Source organism: Bison bison, unplaced genomic scaffold (genome assembly GCF_000754665.1).
Source record: "Bison bison bison isolate TAMUID 2011002044 unplaced genomic scaffold, Bison_UMD1.0 scf7180017856337, whole genome shotgun sequence".
Lineage (NCBI taxonomy): Eukaryota > Metazoa > Chordata > Mammalia > Artiodactyla > Bovidae > Bison > Bison bison.
The window spans coordinates 119074-140156 of NW_011486910.1; the positions used below are offsets into that span (position 1 = coordinate 119074).

Below are 21083 nucleotides of genomic sequence, written 5' to 3' on the forward strand. Positions count from 1 at the left end.
TCCATGTCCAGTTCTAACTGTTGCTTCCTGACCTGCATATAGGTTTCTCAAGAGGCAGGTCAGGTGGTCTGGTATTCCCATCTCTTTCAGAATTTTCCACAGTTTATTGTGATCCACACAGTCAAAGGCTTTGGCATAGTCAATAAAGCAGAAATAGATGTTTTTCTGGAACTCTCTTGCTTTTTCGATGATCCAGTGCATGTTGGCAATTTGATCTCTGGTTCCTCTGCCTTTTCTAAAACCAGCTTGAACATCTGGAAGTTCATGTATTGCTGAAAGAAGGTTGGAGGTGCATAAAATGATGTGCACACCTGTGTCAGCCTTTTTAAAGCATTCTTTGAAGATCTGCAGAATACTTTTGCTTGCATATCATTGGTTTGTGCTCACATGCAGCTAGACTGGAGCCAGATAAAGTTGAATGCCTTGTGACTTGAATGAAATTGTTTATCTTACTACTAAATAAAAAGGGAGAATTAATACTGAGCAAGTAAAAAGATAGTCACAAATTGTAATTTGTCAGTAAATATTAATTGATATCCCAGATACTGATTTATAAGCCTTCTGTGATAGTGACAGAGAGAAGGGTGAGCATGGTAGAGGTCATAGAGGAGATGATGTAAGTTTGAAACAACCTTAGCTTACAATTTCCTTCATCTATCCGTTCATTCACTTATTCTTTGTGTATATATTAATAGACCACCTAAGAGGCCTCCTCTGTCTTGTCTAACAGTAGGTAGGTACATATTTATTTAAACTGTACAAATTCATTTAAGGTCTGGAGCCAAATACTCCTTAGCTCAAAGTTTTGCTCTGCCATTGATTAGCTGGGTGAACTTGGATAAGTTATGTAATCCTTCTCAGTCCCAGGTTCCATTTTTGGTTGGTGCTGTTGCTGCTGCTAAGTCGCTTCAGTCGTGTCCGACTCCGTGTGACCCCATGGACAGCAGCCCACCAGGCTTCTCCGTCCACCGAACTCTCCAGGCAAGAATACTGGAGTGGGTTGCCAGTTCCTTCTCCTTTTTTGGTTAAAGAGGGACAAAAACTTCATGGCTTTGTTTTAGGGAGAAAATGGAGCACTGTGGTGAAACCTGTACGGAAAGTGCACACAAGTTTCTACTTTCATTTATCTTTCTCTTTGGTCTTTATTTTTAGTTTTAACTTTTAAGGTGAAGCTAAATTTAGTTAAACAGCTTCCAGGTGGGGTGTGGACAATGGACCATTTACAAACAATAATCTGTTGGGCAACCTGTCTCCCCCCATTTGCAGCTTTTGTCTAGCCTTCCTATGGATATGATCAGGGTGCTGTGAGTCAGGGAGTGTGAGAGTGTTACCAAAGCTCCAGGAGCTATTGTGGGTGTGAAAAAATGAGCAGATGCCAGGAAACCACAGGCTGTCAGTGTTCAGAGGCTGCAAGTCCAGGGAGGGCAGGAGAGAATTGAATATACCCAGGCTTGTTGGAGCAGGAGGGGAATGCAGTGTTCCTATCATTGCTTCTCACCCACACCTACCAAAAGCATCAGAATTGAGGTACAGACCCCCGGAGCCTGGGAGTCCTGCTGCTACCCGCAGCATTGCTTAACTATGGGGTCAGTGACGGTCCTTCTTTATCTACTATGATGAGTGAAATCCTGGGGAAGGATTTCTTCTTTCACTTGTCATCAGTAAAGCAAATCTCCATAGAAAAGGTTAAGAATCCCTACCTTTGTTCTTTGGGACAAAGGAGGTAAAAATGTGTGACCTTGGGTGGTTATGATGTTCACCCTTCATTAAGAACCACTGATTTGAATTTACTTAGTTTCCATAACTTAAAAAAATAATAACAGCCAATTTTTATTGAGTACTTGCTGTGTATCTAGATATCAAGGTACTGGTATCAGGTCTTTTTAAAAAAGATATATATATATATATGTATGGGGGGGTGGGGGCTTCCCAGGTGGTGCTCGCGATAAAGAATCCGCCTGCCAGTGCAGAAGACATAAGAGACATGGGTTTGATCCCTGGGTCTGGAAAATCCTGTGGAGAAGGGCGTGGCAACACACTCCAGTATTCTTGCCTAGAGAATGCCGCGGACAGAGGGACCTGGCAGGTTTGCAAAGAGTCGGGCACGACTGAAGTGACACATATATGTTGAAGTACAGTTGGTTTACAATGTTCTTTTAGTTTCAGGTGTACAGCACAGTGATTCAGACATGTATATATTCCCTTAGGTTATTACGGAATATTGAGTACAGTTCTTTGTACTGTTCAGTAGGTTCTTGTTGATGATCTATTTTCTGTATTGTAGTGTGTATATGTTAATCCCATATTTTATGGGATTAATAAATCCAGTAAAAAATCCTCTAATTTGTCCCTCTCCTTCCCCTTTCTCCTTTGGTAACCCTAAGTTTGTTTTCTATGTCTGTGGGTCTATTTCTATTTTGTCAACAATTTCATTTGTATCTTTTTTTCAGTGAAATTCCACATATAAGTGATATCATATGATATTTGTCTTTTTCTGTCTGGCATATTTCACTTAGTATGATAATCTCTGGGTCTGTGTTGCTGTAAATGGCGGTATTTCATTCTTTCTTTGGCTGAGTAATATTCCATCACACACACACACGCCCCCCTACGCGCGCACACACACCCCTACACACACACACACCCTACACACTCACAAAAACCCCTTCACACACACACACACCCCTACACACTCACACACCCACACACCCCTACCACCCCTACACACACACACGCACACACACACACACACACACCTACACACACACACACACCCCCCTAGATGTGAGTGCTTACACCTGAAAGATAATGGCCAGTATCACTGTAATTTTCCAACTGAGCAGCTCCATAGCATTTCCTTTACTTAAGAGTTTTCTCTGAGACCTAGTATCACTTTTAGAATACAGCAATCTTGGGATGGGATACCTCATTTAAAAACAGTATGATGGTATGTGCTGTGCTGTGCTATGCTTAGTCGCTCAGTCATGTCCAACTCTTTGGGACCCCATGGACTGTAGCCTTCCAGGCTTCTTGGTCCATGGGGATTCTCCAAGCAAGAATACTGGAATGGGTTGCCATGCCCTCCTCCAAGGGATCTTCCCAACCCAGGAATCGAACCAGATTCTCCTGCATTGCAGGCAGATTCTTTACCAGCTAAGCTAGCAGGGAAGCCCTATGGTGGTATATTCTTTGCTAAAAAATGTTTGGAACTATAAAAATGCTAAAGAATAGAGATCTCATTTTCCTTGTAATATGACAGAATTTCAGAAGGGTCTCACTCTGAGGGTGAAACTTGTACATTGTAGTTTGTTGTCCAGGGTGGCTATCACTGTAGGTGAACTCTTAATGAATTTCATTATTGGGTCTTCTGAGTATACTGTACCTGTGTGATTCTGGGTAGCCTCTAAATTTCTGTCAATCTGATGAAGGTATGTATATTCGGTCCTTGGAGTCCATGATACTGTAAGATCTGAGACCTTGGCGATGGCCAGGACCCACATCATTAGGTACATAAGGTATCATGGTTTGAAACTGGGAAGATGTGTCTGGTCCAGTCAGATAACTTTGGGTCTCCTGGAACTCAGTGTGTCTGCAGAATCTGATGGTTGGCTTAGGTGATCCATTTAGCTTCTCCCTGGATTAAAACTCTTGAGTCTGAGAGGTAATGGTATTGATCAAAGTCTTACTTTGACTTCTTGCTTCACCTTTTTTAGAAAAAGTATTGTAAAAGTTAAGCATTAAGTTCAACCCTTTGTGATGTCACTTAGTGTCAAACTCTTTCCTTCTTTTCTCACCTCTTCTAGTTAATTATTTTTTAATTTATCTTCTTTTTTTCATTGTTTTCTTCACTTTTCTTCCCTCCCTCTATCTAAATTATTGTCAGGGACCTTTGAAGAGAATTCTTAAATGTTATTAAGAAATTGTAGTCAGGGAGCCCTTTGTTCCCAAGTCATTTAGAAGATTGCCTTTCCTTTTGTTAAATACAAAAAATTGTCAACCTGTATTGTGAAAATGTGCCAGAAACTGTGTTCACCAAAAAAAAGCGTCAGCTCTCATTATTGCCCAGATATTATTCTTTTCAAAAGCTAAGCGCTGTCCCCAGGCTTTCTAAACAATCTTCGGCTCATTCATCTTCCTGGTTTCGTTAAATTTTGAACCTCTCTGGGTCTATATAGAGTGGCAGCGTGTCTTTTAAAAATTAATGGGTTCCAAATGCCATTCAAACCTATTTCCGCCCTCAACCTCCTGCTCCCTTCTCCAGCCCTGCCTGTTAGGAGTCTTATATTCTGTATAAATATTGAGCTGGAGATAGTTTCTAAAGAGGTGTTTGGACTTTTAATTAACACTGACAGCCTGTCTGCTTGGGATTTTGCTCTGCTGTCTCCATGGAAAAGTCAGGCAGGTCAGTATGGAGAGGGGAGGGAGGCCCACAGTGGATATGTTCCTGGCGGCTGGCCCTAGAGACACTGAACTCTGAGCCAACCATGAAGTCATTTCGAATTTAAGGAGTCTTGCTAATCCAAGGCAATGTGTCTTAATTTGACAAAGTAAAGACTGCCCGATAAGCAACCCTAACTACAATTTCTGTGAAACTGGGGGTGTTTGTAAGTTTAGATTGTGCTAGAGAAATGTGGTGATGTGGAAGAATGGGCTCATTTTCTTCTGTTTACTCCCTTTTCCAACCCCTCCCCCTCTCCCCTCCTCCCTTCTCCCCTCCCTTTCTCTTTCTCTCTCTCTCCCTTACTTACTTTGGCCCAATTCAGCCCGGCAGTCTGGCCTCTGCAGTGGCTTGATGTGAAATTTGAGAAACATATGTAGTTTTCTATTTCAGGAAAATGATCTCAGGGATTGAATGTGTCTTTTTTTTGTTGTTGTTGTTGGCTGTTAAGCTCTGATCTTGCCCAGTGTGGTTTCTTGATGATGGGAAAGAGGCTTCGAAATGCTTTTTGTCAGAATTTCATGTCATAAACCTGAAGGCTTGGTTTTTTTCGTTGCCCCCCCCCACCCCGGGCCCACGATACAATGTCATCTATTCTGTCAGAAGTGGCAAGAAGTGCACATTGTTCACATTACAATCAGTTCATTGCTGCAGGCACGCACACACATGAAAATGGCCGCTGTGTCTGCCCTTCACAAAAGCTATTTTAAATGTAGTTCAGTGGAGGGCCGGGGGTCTGCATACTGCTGCCCATAAAGGAAAAGGGATCCATGGGGGAGAAGTCAGCCTTTGTTTTGCCTTGGAAGGGCCAGTATTCTTCTTTGTTCTTGAGGTGAGAGCCAACAATGGACCCAGTGCCCTGTAAACCAAACTCCATTGATCCTGCTGTGGGGGGGATGTGCAGACCAGCATCACTGGGGCCTGGTGAGAGCGGCGCTGGAGGGGCGGGGGAGGGGGCCAGGCGAGCAAGGCTGCTGGCAAAGGCGCTAGCTGAGACTTGGCGTGGTGGAAGGTAGTCTCACTTGTTTTCAGTTGGGTACAATCTGCCTTATGTCCCAGGATCTCCAGTGGTATGAGACATGGCCCCAGCCTCCAGGGAAAATGGCTCCCTGACCTGAACTTCCGGAACTAGAAGTGAGCTTCTGGAAGACAATAGCTTGTCCATGTTCATCTTTGTATCCAGAGAGTGCTTGCTGAATTAATGAGAGTGATATGCTCTAGTGGAGGCTCTACAGAGTATGCTGGGAGTACATAGAAGGGACCGGTCTACCCACCCCCAAACTTGGGGTGGGGTGAGGGTCGAAAAGGATAAAGCTCAGGAAAGGCCCACCTAGAGGAAGGGAGCTGGCATTCCTGGGAAGTTTGCAAGTTATACTATTTGATTCTTCCAGTGTCTCATTTTTGCAGATGAGGAAATTGAGACTTAAGAAACTCCAAGAGGTCAAGGAACATGTTCAAGGTCACACAGCCACTGAGGAGCAGAGGCTGGGTCTGAACCTGGGTTTGCATGGCTTCAAGTTGGAGCCCTTTGCTGTGGCCAGCCTTTCTAGCAGGGGAGAAAGGATGGAAAGCTTAGTGCTTCTCATGCTGCATTTGTCTCCACCTCTTGGGTGGTCTGTAGTGAGCTGGCCGTCTCCCTCTGACTCTCAGATCTGGCCTTTGTCAAAGGGTTTGGAAAATTTTGGTGGTGCTCCTGGTAAAAGAACTGCCTGCCAATGCAGGAGATACAAAAGATGTGGGTTCGATCCCTGGGTTGGGAAGATCCCCTGGAGGAGGGCATGGCAACCCACTCCAGATTTCTTGCCTGGAGAATCCCACTGGACAGAGGAGACTGGCAAGCTACATTCCATAGGGTCACACAGAGTCAGACCTGACTGAAGGAACTTAGTAGGGACACACGAGAGACTTTTAAGTGGTAGTGGAAATGGGCTTCACCGCCACTGTGAAATGAACACAATGGAGCTTAAGCTTCAGGGACCCTTACTCACACGGGCCCCAAGAGTTCAGGTAGTTGATGGGAGTTGTAGAATGTTCCAGGTGGGGAGGGGTTACAATCAGGAAGCATTTCTATGTAGACATTTCTGATCTAAGGAAAAGGGAACCTAAATCCTCGAGGCTCCAGTTATTTAATTTTTTCTTATTGTAAATATTCAATATTGCACCCGATTTTATAGTCATAGTTTTGCATTCCTTTCTTTAAGAGCACCCCCTCCCCCATGTAAAAGCTTCAGACCCTTCAAGATGTGGATTTGCCCAGGGAAGTGATGTGAGAGCATCGTTTGTGGAGGGAGGAATGAAACTCAAGGTAGCAGTTGAATTTGGGCTCTGGGGTATCGCGCCAGCCCTGGAACTCATCCTGTGACCCGGAGCAAGCTTCTTACCTTTTCTGCCCTTCATTTACCTCTTTGTACCTTGCAGGCTTGCTAGTGGGGATTGTAAGAGTTCACACATGTGGAGCTTGTAGGACGGCATGCTTAGAAGTCAGTAGATGTCAGCAGCCCCCAGTGCAGTGGTTGCTGTTACTGGTATATGAGACCCACATAGATGGAGCTGAATACCCGAGTTTGCCATTAGAACACTGACCTTCTGAGGGGAAGAGTGCCAGGATAACTTCAGACTTACATTAAAAAGCCCACAGACTATCCCTTAATGCACTGATTTCCTTATCATCTTTGACTGTCATCCAAATGGCTTCAAATAAATTTCATTATGTGAAAAACTGGTGATATTTTCACAGAACCAAGACATGAGCTGTCTTCATCTCCTGCCACTCTTCATCACACACCAGCATTTCAGCCCCGTTAGCTGTCTCGTTGATCCCTAGGCCCTTGCGTGTCTTCTCACCTCTACGCAGACTGGTCCTCCAGAATATCACGTGCCTGCTCTTCTCCCTGCTGAGCTGTTGCTCATCCTTCAGAAGTGAAGTCGCTCAGTCGTGTCCGACTCTTTTCGACCCCGTGGACTGTAGCCCACGAGACTCCTCTGTCCATGGGACTCTCCAGGCAAGAATACTGGAGTGGGTTGCCATTTCCTTCTCCAGGGGATCTTCCCAACCCAGGGATTGAACCCGGGTCTCCCGCATTGCAGGCAGACGCTTTAACCACTGAGCTACCAGGGAAGCTCATCCTTCAGGACCCACCTTAAACATCCTGTTGTTTGTGAAGCCCTCAGATTCCCTGGGGCAGCTAGCCACTCCCTCTTCATTGTTACTCTAGTTTTTCTAGCACTTCCCTCACCATACTGTAATTATTTCTCCACAAGTGTTTTTTTTCCCTAGTAACTTAGGAACCCTTTGTATAAAGAAACCACAGTTTATCCAGCTTTACAGTATGCACAATACATATTAGCTGCAGAGGAATTTGAGGGGATTGATGGTAAAGAGCTTTTCATTCTGTATCGTTAGGGTGTCATTTTTACAGATGAGGTAACCAAGACTGAGGTCAAGGAACATGTTCAAGATCACACAGTTACTAAGGAGTAGAGGCTGGCTCTGAACCCCGGTTTGCATGGCTCTTGCTGTGGCCCATCTTTCTAGCAGGGGAGAAAGAATGGAACATCTAATGCCTCTCATACAGTGCTGTCTGCACGTCTTGTTTGGTCTGTAGTGAACTGGCCACTTCTCTCTAGCCCTAAGACCTGGCCTTTGCTGAAGTGACAAATACTAAGAGAACGTCACACATACTAAGTGCAGAGAAATTTGGGGGAGATTTTACTGAAAAGAATTTTTCTTTATATTTCATTATATTTTAAAAGCCACAACAGTTTGTTTCAGAAGAGCTGTATGGTATAATTACACAGAATCATGTTTTTCTGCTAGTTTTTATTCCACTTGAAGAAATGTTCTTAATGTCTGATTGATCTCCAATTTGAAATGACTTTGTAGAGTTTTCTCTTTGTTTCCCTGCTTTCAGCCCTCTGATTTAAGGATGTGCCTTGTAAACAACTACTTAAATAGTGTCATCTTTTGTTCTAGACTGTAACTTAGTACAGAACATTGCATGTTTGGTCTACAGCTCTATCCCCAAGATCTAACACTGGCATTGACACAGGGTAATAGTTCTAATAGTTCTAGAAAAACTATTATCTCTCCTAGTAGAATAAAGCTATAATAATAATATTAGAAGTAGTTTATACTGATAACAGGGCTTCCCCAATGACTCAGCAGGTTAGTATCCACCTGAAATGCCGGAGACACAGGAGCCGTGGGTTCAGTCTCTGGGTCAGGAAAATCCCCTGGAGAAGGAAATGGTGACCTGCTCCAGTATTCTTGCCTGGAAAATGCTATAGGCAGAGGAGCCTGGCATGCTACAGTCCACAGAATCACAAAGAGTCAGACACGATTAAGCAACTAACAAAATAAAACAAATACTAATAATAGTACTCAACATGTGTAGGCACTGTTGTGAGCACTGTAGATATACAAGCCCCTCCAGTCCTCCCCATATGCACCTGTGGGAACCCGAGGTTCAAAGAGACCAAGGACCTTGTGTGAAATCACACAGTTGGTGAGCAGCAGAGCTGGGATTTGAACCCAGGCAGGCTGCCGTGTGTGGGGTCGCACAGAGTCGGACACGACTGAAGCGACTTAGCAGCAGCAGCAGCAGCAGCAGTCTGAAAACAGCAACAAGAAGTCTGGCCCCAGAATGCAGACTTTTTACCACAATGGTGTACTGTCTCTGCTTAGTATTAACTAGCTCAGCACTTGTTTGTTACCTGATTATTAAGGGAATCTCTTAGATACCTGTTTTTCTGAAGTGTTCATTTGTTAGGTGATTATTTACTCTAAACCAGTGGTTCTCAAAGCATGATCCCCAGACCAGCAGTATGAACATCGTCTGGACATACATTGGAAGTGCAGATTCTCTGTTTTCACTCTACCTACTGAATTAGAAGCTCAGGGAGCAGGACCCATTCATCTTTTTTGATCCCACAGAAGCTTCTGATGAGAACCATGGTCTAAGACTAAATAATTTTCTCTGGAATTTTCTTTCCCTTTCTCTGTTCACTTCTCCTTTCCTTTTCTGAGTAGAAAATAAGAACATTTAAAATTTTTCCCTAGTTTATTGAAATATAATTGACATATGCTGCTGCTGCTGCTAAGTCAATTCAGTCGTGTCCGACTCTGTGCGACCCCATAGATGGCAGCCCACCAGGCTCTCCTGTCCCTGGGATTCTCCAGGCAAGAACACTGGAGTGGGTTGCCATTTCCTTCTCCAATGCATGAAAGTGAAAAGTGAAAGTGAAGTCACTCAGTCGTGTCCGACTCTTAGCGACCCTATGGACTATAGCCTACCAGGCTCCTCCGTCCATGGAATTTTCCAGGCAAGAGTACTGGCGTGGATTGCCGTTGCCTTCTCCAATAATTGACATATGACATTACATAATTTTAAGGTGTACATTGTGTTGATTTGATACAATTACATATTGCAAAATGATTACAAGGATTTCCCAGGTGGCTCGGTGGTAAAGAATACACCTGCCAATGCAGTAGACACGGGTTCAGTTCCTGGGTCAGAAAGATCCCCTGAAGAAGGGAATGGCAACCCACTTCAGTATTCTTGTCTGGGAAATCCCATGGACAGAGGAGCCTGGTGGCCTACGGTCCATGGGGTCCCAAAGAGATAGACACAACTGAGCACTCATGCACACAGGTGTGCCTTGTGTTGATTTGATACAGCTACATACTGCAAGATGATTACCATGGTAGTATTTAAGATCTACTCTCCTAACTTTCTAGTATATAATAAAGTATAATCAACTATAATCACTGTGTTGTATATTAAACCCCCAAAACTCATTCATCTTATAACTGGAAGTTTATATCCTTTCACCCACATCTCCCCATTTTTCCTACCTCTAGCCTCTGGCAACCACCATTCTCCTCTGTTTCTATGAACTTGGCTTTTCCAGGCCCCACACATAAGTGATATCGTACAGTATTTGTCTTTTTCTATCTCACTTAGCACAGTTCACCCATGTTGTTGTTAAGTGACAGGATTTCCTTATTTTTCCTGGCTGAATAATATTTCATTGTATATATACATATATATGTATATGTATTTATATACCACATCTTTATCCTTCTATCCATTGGCACTTAGATCATTTCTACATTGTAAATAATGCTGCAGTGAACATTGGAGAGAAGACAGCTGTTTTAGATCCTGTTTTTATTTCCTTTGGATCTAAACCCAGAAGTGAAATCGCTAGGTCATATTTTAGTTCTGTTTTTAATTTTTTCAAGAAACCTCCATGCTGTTTTCCATAGTGGCTGCACCAGTTTACATTCCCATCAGCAGTGCACAAGGGTTCCCTTTTCTCCACTTGCTTGTGAGCACTTGTTATCTTTTTTTGATACTTTGATTTTTTTTTTCCCATGGTACATTTGACTTTTCTTAAAACATGCTTTTTGAGTATCTCACCACTGTATAGCCCTGAGTTTTGTGACATTTATGTGGGAGACTCACTACTAGACTCTGAATATTTTTGCTGAGGTTCCTGAGCGGCTTTGAGATTTGGGGTGTGTCCATAGCTTGATGCTTTTCTTTTTTCAGTACTGACAGATTTCAGAATCTGGGAACTGAAAGAATACAAGACCTCCTCCATCCAGCCCTGCTCTCTCAGGTTCCCCTGACTGGAGGGTAAAGAAGTTGCCAGAGATGGAGGGATAATAGAAAAGGGGAGGTCACAGAACCAGTGGATGGGGGAACCAGAGATTCTTGCCATCACACTTCTCAGAGAGAACCTCAACCCTGTGGCCTCTTGATTTATACACAATAGCAAAAAAGAATACTGGACTTCAAATTGGACTTGGAATCCTGCTTCAGCCTCTTTGCATATGTGATTTTAGGGAAATAACCTTGCTGAGCAGCAGTTTCTTCATCTGTAAAATGGGGATAATATTACCTACTTAATAATGATTATATGAGGATTTTAAATGCTCATATTATGAACATTTAACCTGTAATAGTTGTTGTTGCTAATAAATTCAGTTGTCTGAGTTAAAATCTGCAACTTGGAAAACAAAATACTGTATTGAAAGAAGTGGTAAGAGCTAGAGCTAGTCACTAGCATCTTTACCAGAGCATTTCCTAAGAAAATATTTGTAAGTGTTACAGGGTGGCAAGGACTCCACACAGTGGCTGATATTCCCAGGAATGGAGTTCTGGGATGTTCAGATCCAGAGAAAACCATGCCCCAGGTGAGATGCTTTATGTCTTCAATCTCCTAGTTTTCAAAAAGTGGTTTAACCATGTCATGATTTAGTCTTAAGGGTGGCAGGTGGGGGGGTTGGTGTGTGTCTGTGTATGTGTGTGTGAGACAGGTGTGTGTGTGTGTGTGTGTGTTAAAGAGGCCATTGGTGCAAGTCAAGACCTAAGGACTGTAAAAATATTGATGCAACTGTCAGAGGTACATGGCATTTGACCTTCTATTAATAAAGACAAATTACCACATTTCTGTGATATTTGAGTCTGCAAGAACTTCACTTAATTCTGCTGATATCCATTGCACAGCTACTGGGGCCACAAGGACGAGCAACACAGGGCTGTGTTTCTGATTTATGAGGTGGAACAGGAGTCTGATTTACCAAACTGAAAGTCAGAGAAGTTTCAGATAGCAATAGAGTGAAATTTCCTGAGTGATAACAACCACAACAGCAACTCAAGTATATTTGGCACGACAGCAGGTTTGGCCAGAAGTCATCTGCAGAACAAAATACAAGCGAGGGGGAATAACTAGTAGCTGGTGGTTGTTGCTGAGTCACTAAGTAGTGTCTGACTCTTTGTGATCCCATGGACTGTAGCCCTCCAGGCTCCTCTGTCCATGGGATTTCCCAGGCGTGGGTGGCCTTTTCCTTCTCCAGGGGATCTTCCTGACCCAGGCATTGAACTTGCATCTCCTGCATTGGCAGGCAGATTCGTTACCATTGTGCCACCTGGGAAGCCTATTAGTAGGTGAGCACACGTAAATAGAGGGTGAGGCAAATAGTGAGCTGATTAAACTGGAAGCAGAAGGACCTTGAGGGAGGTTTTTTCATGGGCCTTTGCAAGATGTAGGGAATGGAGTGTTCATGATGACTGTTTGCTAATATCATTCCACCTTCAGGGATTGTTCTTTTTCACCCAGATTTTAACAGTGGGTCATGGCAGGATGGCAGGGTAGTGCACTCTATATTACTTAAAGACATTTCAGCTTACACAGGGCAGCATTTTTACTTTTCACCCTCACCTTTGAAGAGAGCATTCCAGAATCAGCTCATCTAAGCCTCCGACTTCAAAGAGAGCTCATTCTTGTTTGACAACAGTCACATCCACTTTTGCCAGTTCTTTGACCTTTAGAACAACACGCACTCAGGTCTGACCAGAGTGCATGTACAACATGCACGCAACATGCACCCTGTCAACTATCTAAAGAAGTCCATGCAGATCAAGGACGTGATATTTTCAAGAGCACATCTAAAGGACAGCGACCCTTCTAATTTTGATCATCCAGGACTTTTTTGGGGGAAACCAGCTGCTGCTTCTAGTCTTAATGAGATGTGACTTTAGACGGGTCGATTCTGTGGGGCCTCAACTTACATTATGATCCTGTACCCTTTTATTAAGCTACACATGGTGTTTTTAGCCACTCATGTCAGCATTTTTCTCCAGCTGCAGTCAATTTTATCTCATTCTTGTTGATCATGATCACTTGACTGAAAGTATATTAAAAAAGGGGGGGTTTCAAAGGCCATTTGCCATGGGAAAATAGAATATGGTGACCTTTTCACTTATGTCCATTTGGGGTCTTTTGGGCCCAAAGGTCTGTTCACATGTGGCTTCTGGGACATTCTTTGGTATGTTTCAGGCAGTCCAGAGATCTTGAAATTTTGCAGAATGAGAAAGGAAAATTAAAGCGGAGTCTGACTCAATTCAGCTAGAACCTTGTTGGCTAATTAGGGCAATAAAATTCCTGGTGCAACTTGTTTATGTCTGCAAAATAGTAATAATATTACTTTATGTTTGTATAGTTTTTATCTTCTTAAATTCAAGCAGAGTCCCTTTTTGTATGTCCTATGTTTCCAAAATATATCTGAGATATTGTTTGTGGTTTCAAAATGCAGGCACATCATCATGAAGGATAAATGAGTGTAGTGTTGGGAATAATATATTATTGGAATTATCTAAAATCAGGACTGAAGAAGCCTGTCAAACTTCCAGTAGCTGTGAGGCACTTTTTTAAAATCTCAATTTCTTTATATTGTGGGGATAATAATAGTAACATTTTCATAGGGTTGTTGAGACCTTTGATTGTGTTAATATAGTTAAAACTTTTACATGGTAATGCTGGCACTTTGGGTGGTGCTAGTGGTAAAGAACCCGCCTGCCAATGAAGAAGCCATAAGAGACGCAGGTTCGATCCCTGGGTTTAGGAAGATCCCCTGGAGAAGGAAATGGCAACCTACTCCAGTATTCTTGCCCGGAAAGTCCCGTGGACAGAGGGGCCTGGTGGACTACTATCCATAGGGTCACACAGAGTTGGACATGATGGAAGCAACTTAGCAAGCAAGCAGGGCTGGCACATGATAAATTATCAGTAAGTACTATTGTTTGTGTTGGTTTTGCTGCTGCTGCTAAGTTGCTTCAGTCGTGTCCGACTCTGTGCGACCCCATAGATGGCAGCCCACCAGGCTCCCCTGTCCCTGGGATTCTCCAGGCAAGAACACTGGAGTGGGTTGCCATTTCCTTCTCCAATGCATGAAAGTGAAAAGTGGAAGTGAAGTTGCTCAGTCATGTCCGACTGACCCCATGGACTGCAGCCTACCAGGCTCCTCCGTCTGTGGGATTTTCCAGGCAAAAGTACTGGAGTGGGGTGCCATTGCTTCAGGTTACATGTACTTTAATTTGCTTCCTGGGGGTCTCAGAGGCTGCTCTCCAGACGGAGGCGCTAGGCTGGGCTCTCCTGCAGTGGGCCCCCCATGCCAGCCTTGCATGGCCATGTCCTCGTCCAGGCTGCCTGTGCCCTCCACGAGCTCCTCGTAGGTGATCTTCTCGGTGAACGGGGTTTTAGAATCAGTCAAATGTGAATTTAAATGCCCACTCTGTCACTCACAAGGCATATAGTACTGGGCAATACTGATAACGATCAACATAGCTGCCATTTATTGAATATAACTTATGCTGCCAATCGTAATATTAGGTACCTTACATTATTTCTCTCTCAAAACTTACTTTGACTTTTCAAGGTATGTATGATTATACTCATTTTATAGATGAGTAAAGTCAGGTTTTAGAGATAGTAAGAGACTTACCCAAAGTAACAGAGCTAGGTTAGTAGCAAAGCTGAGTTCTTATTCTCAGTTAACTTCTTAGTTAGGTTTCCCCAAGCCATGGTTTTATTATTTCTAATAGGAATAACAATAACCCTTCATTGGGATTAGATATTGTACATAAAGTGCTTGGTAACTACTGGGCACTCTTTACATGATGTGCTGTGATTGTATCATCACCTTTGATTACAGCTCCCATGCAATAGAATTTGTCTTTTTTCTATTCCTCGTATTAGGTATATATCTGTAGGGATTAAAACAAAGTTCTTAAGGATGGATTCTTAGAACATTTCTGAGAACTTCAGAACTTCAGAATCTCCTGTATGATTTGGGGCTATATTTGGTGTCTGGGTATCAGTGTATATGAGTACTTGCATCCAGTCTAGAAGTAGATGGATGGGTACTAAATCCGGGTGCTATGTAAGGAAACTCACAAATGTTCAGGATCGTGGACTTGAACATGAAAACATCTTGGCCTCAACATTTTGCTTTTCTGTTTATTCTGGAAGTTGTTAAGAAAACTGGCTCAGCTGAAGCCAAGCATTTGGGAACCGAATAAGTTTGGATGGGTTGGGTCGAGTCAGCATTATGCATACATATTTTGCATTCAGAAGCAACAGTAATCCTTCAGACTGGTATGTAAAAATGTAATGTATTCCATGATGTTTTAGCTTATGTCGCCTGTCTTAGTAAGTCAAAACACTTCGTAAAATTGGACTGCAAACTACTGCCCTATTTCTCCCTTTCCTTTTGGCATCAGAACCTTTATATGAAGGATTCACACCCACTTCCTTCTTTTATTCAATTACCCATTCGTTACTTAACCCCCTACAATATGGTTTCACCCTAACCACCTACCTTGGAGGACACTGGTAATTCCTTTATTGTGAATTATGTCATAAACACCCATGCCAGACATAGCTTCTCATCGAATATCAGGACCTCTCTCCAGAAACACACTTTTAAGAAATTGTCCTCCTACCACTTACTTTAAAGTTTGTAATTTTGAAGATAAGTTAGTAGGGGCAAAATATATTATTGTACATCATTTTGAAATTTTTCTTCCTTATAAAATATGGAGATCCTGAGGTTGACATTCTGCTTTTAATTAATCTTTATAAGATATGAAGCAATCCTAAGTCAAAGTACCCCTTAAAAGGCTTTTGACGTAAATGGAATCAAACCTTATATGTAGTTCTTTATTATTGTTTTACGTTATGAATGTTAGGACCAAATAGCACCATACCATAAAGATTAGAATTACATTCTCCTTGTTAATAATATCTTGCTTTATATGATTTAACTTTATATGGCAGTGTTCTCTGTCAATTCAAGTGTCTAATGCTGTCTCTCTTGACGTATGATTTAACTATCAATCTATCAATGTAAATTATAGTTCTTAATTGTTGATTTGGTACATAATATTAGCAGTTTTCCAAATCATCGTTAATAGCATTTTTCTTTTGTAATAATACCTGTACATTTATATTTAAACTAACTGGTACATCTTGAACATATAATGCCCATAAAGAGATTTTTTTTTTTAACTCTAAGTTTGATCTAAATTGCTTACCATATTTAGAAGTGATATTATGATAGTAACATTAAATCCCAAAGCTATCTTGCCTTACTGACATGTTTACACTGTATAGAGGTGGTGGAGAACCTCACTGTGGTCATTATCATTGGTCACACCTAGGTTAGGTGATGCTAGACCGGGTGTTGAAACAAGCAAGGTGAAGACTGAGGCCAAAGATGAAACTCACAACAACTTGGGATAAATACTGTCATCATGCTAAACTTCAGCGTATTCCTGATTTTTTCCCCACTTTAGAGATGTGGAAAATGTTGTGGGACTGAGATGTTAAATAACCTGCCCAAGGTCACATGCTTGTAATTACTTGCCAGAATTTAAACAATAAAACTCAGACTCTTAACCACTACAGTCCTGCAAGACGCTCAATAAATATTTGTCAATTAAAAAAATCAGTTCCCTCAATTCTAGAAATGAAGATAAATGATCATGTCATACATTATGATTCACTGTGAAAAATGTAACTGCAGAGTGTATAGTACAGTAAGAAATGTGAGGAACAATGAATTATGGTGGGATTGGAGGCAGAATGGGGAGAACAGTGTCTCAGGGAGGAGGCACCAAGACTGGGTTCCAGGCCTTTCCTTTGAGCTACAGGCAGCCTGTGTTTCCCTTGCCATGGGATGGACGTACTCTTTGGTGTGCTTGTGTGTTTACTCATCCTCACCTCCCACTGGACAGTAAGCTCTCGAAAGATGGGTCCTAAGTCTTATATCTCCATCATTTTCTACAGGAACTGGTACCTAACAGGTATTTAGTAAATACAGAATGGTGAATGAGTGAGCTTCAGGGGTGAATACAGTCCTCATGGGGAGATAGGACATTATAGCCAAAGACTTGAGCATGAATGAAGGTGTGAAAACTCACTGCATGTTCAGAGAAAAGTGGGTGCTATGGAGTGGACAGGGCATGGAAATATGAACTGGGGTCTTGTGAAGGGTTGGGCTAGTCATCTGTGCTTATGTAAGCCATGGTTAAGGGTGATAGTCTTCAGTTTCTTGAGTGCATGCCTTTCTTCAGTACATCTTCATCTTTTCAAGAACAAAGAAGACCAAAAACTGGAATATATCACGGGAATGCAAAAGATCTCTTTTCATATCCCACTTCTGCTACTCATCATCCGTGTAACATTGGACATGTCACCTAGCTTTGTTGTCCTGCTTATTACAGAGTATATTCACTGAAGATTTGTTGAATGGGCTAATTAGTATAATTATATCTTTTTGAAAGTAGGCTTTGAGGAATTTGAGATAGAACTACATAAAAGACCTAGTACCATGCCTGATATTTATTCACTGAGTGGGAGACACAGCTTAGGAATTTCTAGGTGAGAGGGACTGGACGTTTAGACATGGTAGCAGCTGTATGGTTCACAATGGCCAGTCTGCCTGGAACAGAACTAAGCTAGTACTAGCGTGGGCTAGGGGCGCTCAGATCCTCAGCAAGATGGACTGTTTATTGAAAGGAGACGAGGTTTGTCGGGGCTCATCAGGTCAAGGAAAAGGCTCCAGTCTCAATGGAACCCTGGAGGACAAATCAAGTGACAGCTCAGATGCTCAGATCCCAGCTGGTAAAGAAGCCACGGGTCTAGGAAGCCTGAGAGTGGGGAGCCTGCTCTGCTGAGGCCTTGGACTCCAAGCTAGGACACGGTAGCACAGTTAGGTCCAGACTACCTTGTGTGGCTGAACCTAAGCCTACTGTTTGCCCCCTGCTGTGGTCTGGATAGGGCTCATCTTAAGGATTGTAGGGTCACGGAAGAAAGGAACTTAATGCATTTTGATTGTCAGAAAACTAAAATAGGGTGTGCATTATCAGTGAATTGGATGCTTTGGGAAATTTGGGAAGTTTAGAAGTGTTCTTAGATTTATGAAGCAAAATATGGTTTTTCTTTCCTTTCTCTCTATAAGTTGAACCAGAGAGCGACATTTTTCTCTATACTAATAATACTAGGCCATGTTGTATATATGGCCAATGTATCGATTTTGAGAACTCTTAGTTTCTTTACTTGTCATGCATCTATCAAAGTCCTGCTGTGTGTCCTCCCTTTAAGGGACTCTGAGATGAAACCAAGCCTCAGTCACATTGAAGTGCAGTTAGCACCATAATGGAGGTCCTGTAGGTTCTAGATTCTGCAGTCGCAAAGAGGTGAGTGATAAGCTCTATCCAGGGAATCAGGACAGTCCTCATGAGATAGGAAAGGAATGAGCAAAAATTTACCAGGTGGGGTCATGAAGACCACCTGGCAAACAGACAGCATGCGCAAAGCCATAGGTATGAAAGACTCTGATGTTTCTGCAAAGGCGGGGCTTGTTGACATAACCAGAACATAGGGCGCATGTTAGGAGCATGTGGAAAGAAGACCAAGACATCCCCATGTACTTTACTCAGGCTTTGGGCTTTGTGACACAGACTGCGGAGCCACACTTCATGGCTCTAAACCCTGGCCCCACTGCTGTGTGCCCCTGGGATCCTGGGCAGGCACCTTGATTTTTCTGTCCCTCCGTTTTTCATCTGATGAAATAATAGGACATGTATCATAGTGTGGATGTGAGAATTTGAGTAATAAAAAGGAATTTTGAGTAATGTCTGGCATATTGATAATTATGATTATTGTATAAGATATAGAATCATATAATTAACAGTGATTTTTGTTCTTAAGGGCTTCTCAAGTGGTGCTAGTGGTAAAGAACCTGCCTGCCAGTGCAGGAGACATAAGAGATGCAGGTTCGATCCCTGGATTGGGAAGATCCCCTGGAGGAGGGCATGGGAACCCACTCTAGCATTCTTGCCTGGAGAATCCCATGTACAGAGGAGCTTGGTGGGCTGCAGTCCATAGGGTCACAAAGAGTCCAACATGACTGAAGTGACTTAGCATGCACTGTTCTTAAATCATAACCTGTAGTCAGAGTGGAACACTCTGATAAGAGTGATGCTAAAGAAAGGTCACTGTCAGCCCTGTGGAATGGAGTGTGACTTGGAACACAGGACCTGGGCTGGTGGTGGGCAAGTATAGCAGTGTCCTCAAGGGGTGTTGGAGGTCTGACCTAACATGGTGGAAGTGGAGGCGGACCTGGCAGATGCTGGAAAGGTAGACTTGCTCGAGTCTGGTGAGCCATCAGATGAGAAGGTGAGAACCCTCTTTTCTCAGCATTCAGGAGTTGTGCTAGATACATGCTGATGCCAGCGTGTTCATATTTCAAGGTACCACCATGGTTTTTATGAAAGCTCTCCCTCCTGCATTGCCAGTTGAGCTCACATCCATATTGTGCATGCTGGGCAGCGTTCTGTTCATGATGTTTTCAGCCGACTTAAATGTAACCCTTGATGATGACCATATTTACATAATGTGTGGCTGGTGAAATCATGGAAGATTGGAATTTCCCATTTTAATTCCATTTTAAAGATGCTTGTTAAGCAAAAGGATATAATTCATTTTTCAAACTGCTGAAATGTTATTTTGGCCTCTTGAATCAAAGGCATTCCGCAAGTGTTTTCTTTATTACATGCCTTAAACTTTAATTAGAATTTAATTATAAGATCCTGACAGAATGAGTAAGAGGAGCAGATGGGACAGTAAAAGCAGCTTAGTGAAGGAGGATTAAAGATTAAAAGTTGCTTGTTAATGGCATAAGGAATGAACAGAGAGCTAAATTACTATGCTTTTCTGCTAGGCTAATGCTTTTCCAGTTCTGCAACTTAGTTTTATCCCTAGTTTGAAGCTTAAGAATCTCATAAATTTAAGTTTTTTGTTTTATTTTTCAATCATTAGAGTAGGTTTGTGCATCTAAAATAAGCTCAATAGACACTTGTTACTTGAAGCTCCATTCTTAACCCAGAAGGGGCCTTTACTGCTGATAAATATTTTTGAACACAAAGATAGAAAGCAGTACCCGAGTACAGACTTTTCTCCCTCTCTTGCTTTATAGGTTAAAAAAAAAAGAGATGTTTCAGTGGATATGTGTACAGTTGTGCTTCTAGAACTTGGCTGGACTCATGTCATTTTTATAACATGTACCCAGGGCTTCCCTGGTGGCTCAGATGGTATAGAATCTGCCTGCAATGCAGGAGACCCAAGTTTGATTCCTAGGTCAGAAAGATCCCCTGGAGAAGGGAATGCCTACTCCACTATTCCTGCCTGGAGAATTCTATGGACAGAGGAGCCTGGCGAGCTACAGCCCATGGGGTCACAAAGAGTTGGACAAAACTGAGTGACTAACACTGGGAGATGCAACAGCTCTGATATGGGGAAGGAACACTGGGCCTAGGGTCAGAGTCAGCACTTTATAACATGCTCTTGGACAAATAACTTCACCTCTCTGATTCTCTTCCCTCATCTGTAGAAAGTATTATTTTTTTTTAGCTTTTTTTTTTTTTTTTGTCTTTTTGTCACTTAGTGTGCTGCCATGAGAACGCCTCTACATGGGCAGTAATTCTGAATGTTCTATTTGTTTTAATTTTTTGGCTGCATCATATAGCATTCAGGATCTCAGTTCCCCAAAGAGAGATCAAACCCCATGTCCTCTGCATTGAAAGTGCAGAGTCTTAACCACTGCACTGCCAGGGAAGTCCCTGTAAAAATTAATATCTAATTCCCACTTTAGTGTTCTTGGGAGGTTTAAGCTAAATGCAATAACTCTGCAGTGCTTACTAACCCTACTTGGGCAGTGCTTCTCCTCAAGAAGCTAGCTCAGAGACTAAAAGGGAAAATGAACTGATAAATAAATTGAGATGATATAAAATCT

General features: G+C 42.5%; 1 protein-coding gene across 4 annotated transcripts in view; it reads left to right on the forward strand.

Moving 5' to 3' along the window:
* The window catches only part of FGGY (FGGY carbohydrate kinase domain containing), a 504873-nt gene that overhangs the window by 93288 nt on the left and 390502 nt on the right, over positions 1 to 21083 (forward strand). Inside the window, exon 1 of one of the 4 annotated variants that reach the window (XM_010859231.1) lies at positions 3140 to 4402. The exons of the other annotated variants lie outside the window; for them this stretch is intronic. Coding sequence (XP_010857533.1) covers positions 4386 to 4402 — 17 coding nt within the window. The 5' untranslated portion in view covers positions 3140 to 4385. Of the gene's footprint in view, positions 1 to 3139; positions 4403 to 21083 lie in introns of those variants that run through there. 4 annotated transcript variants of the gene reach the window in all.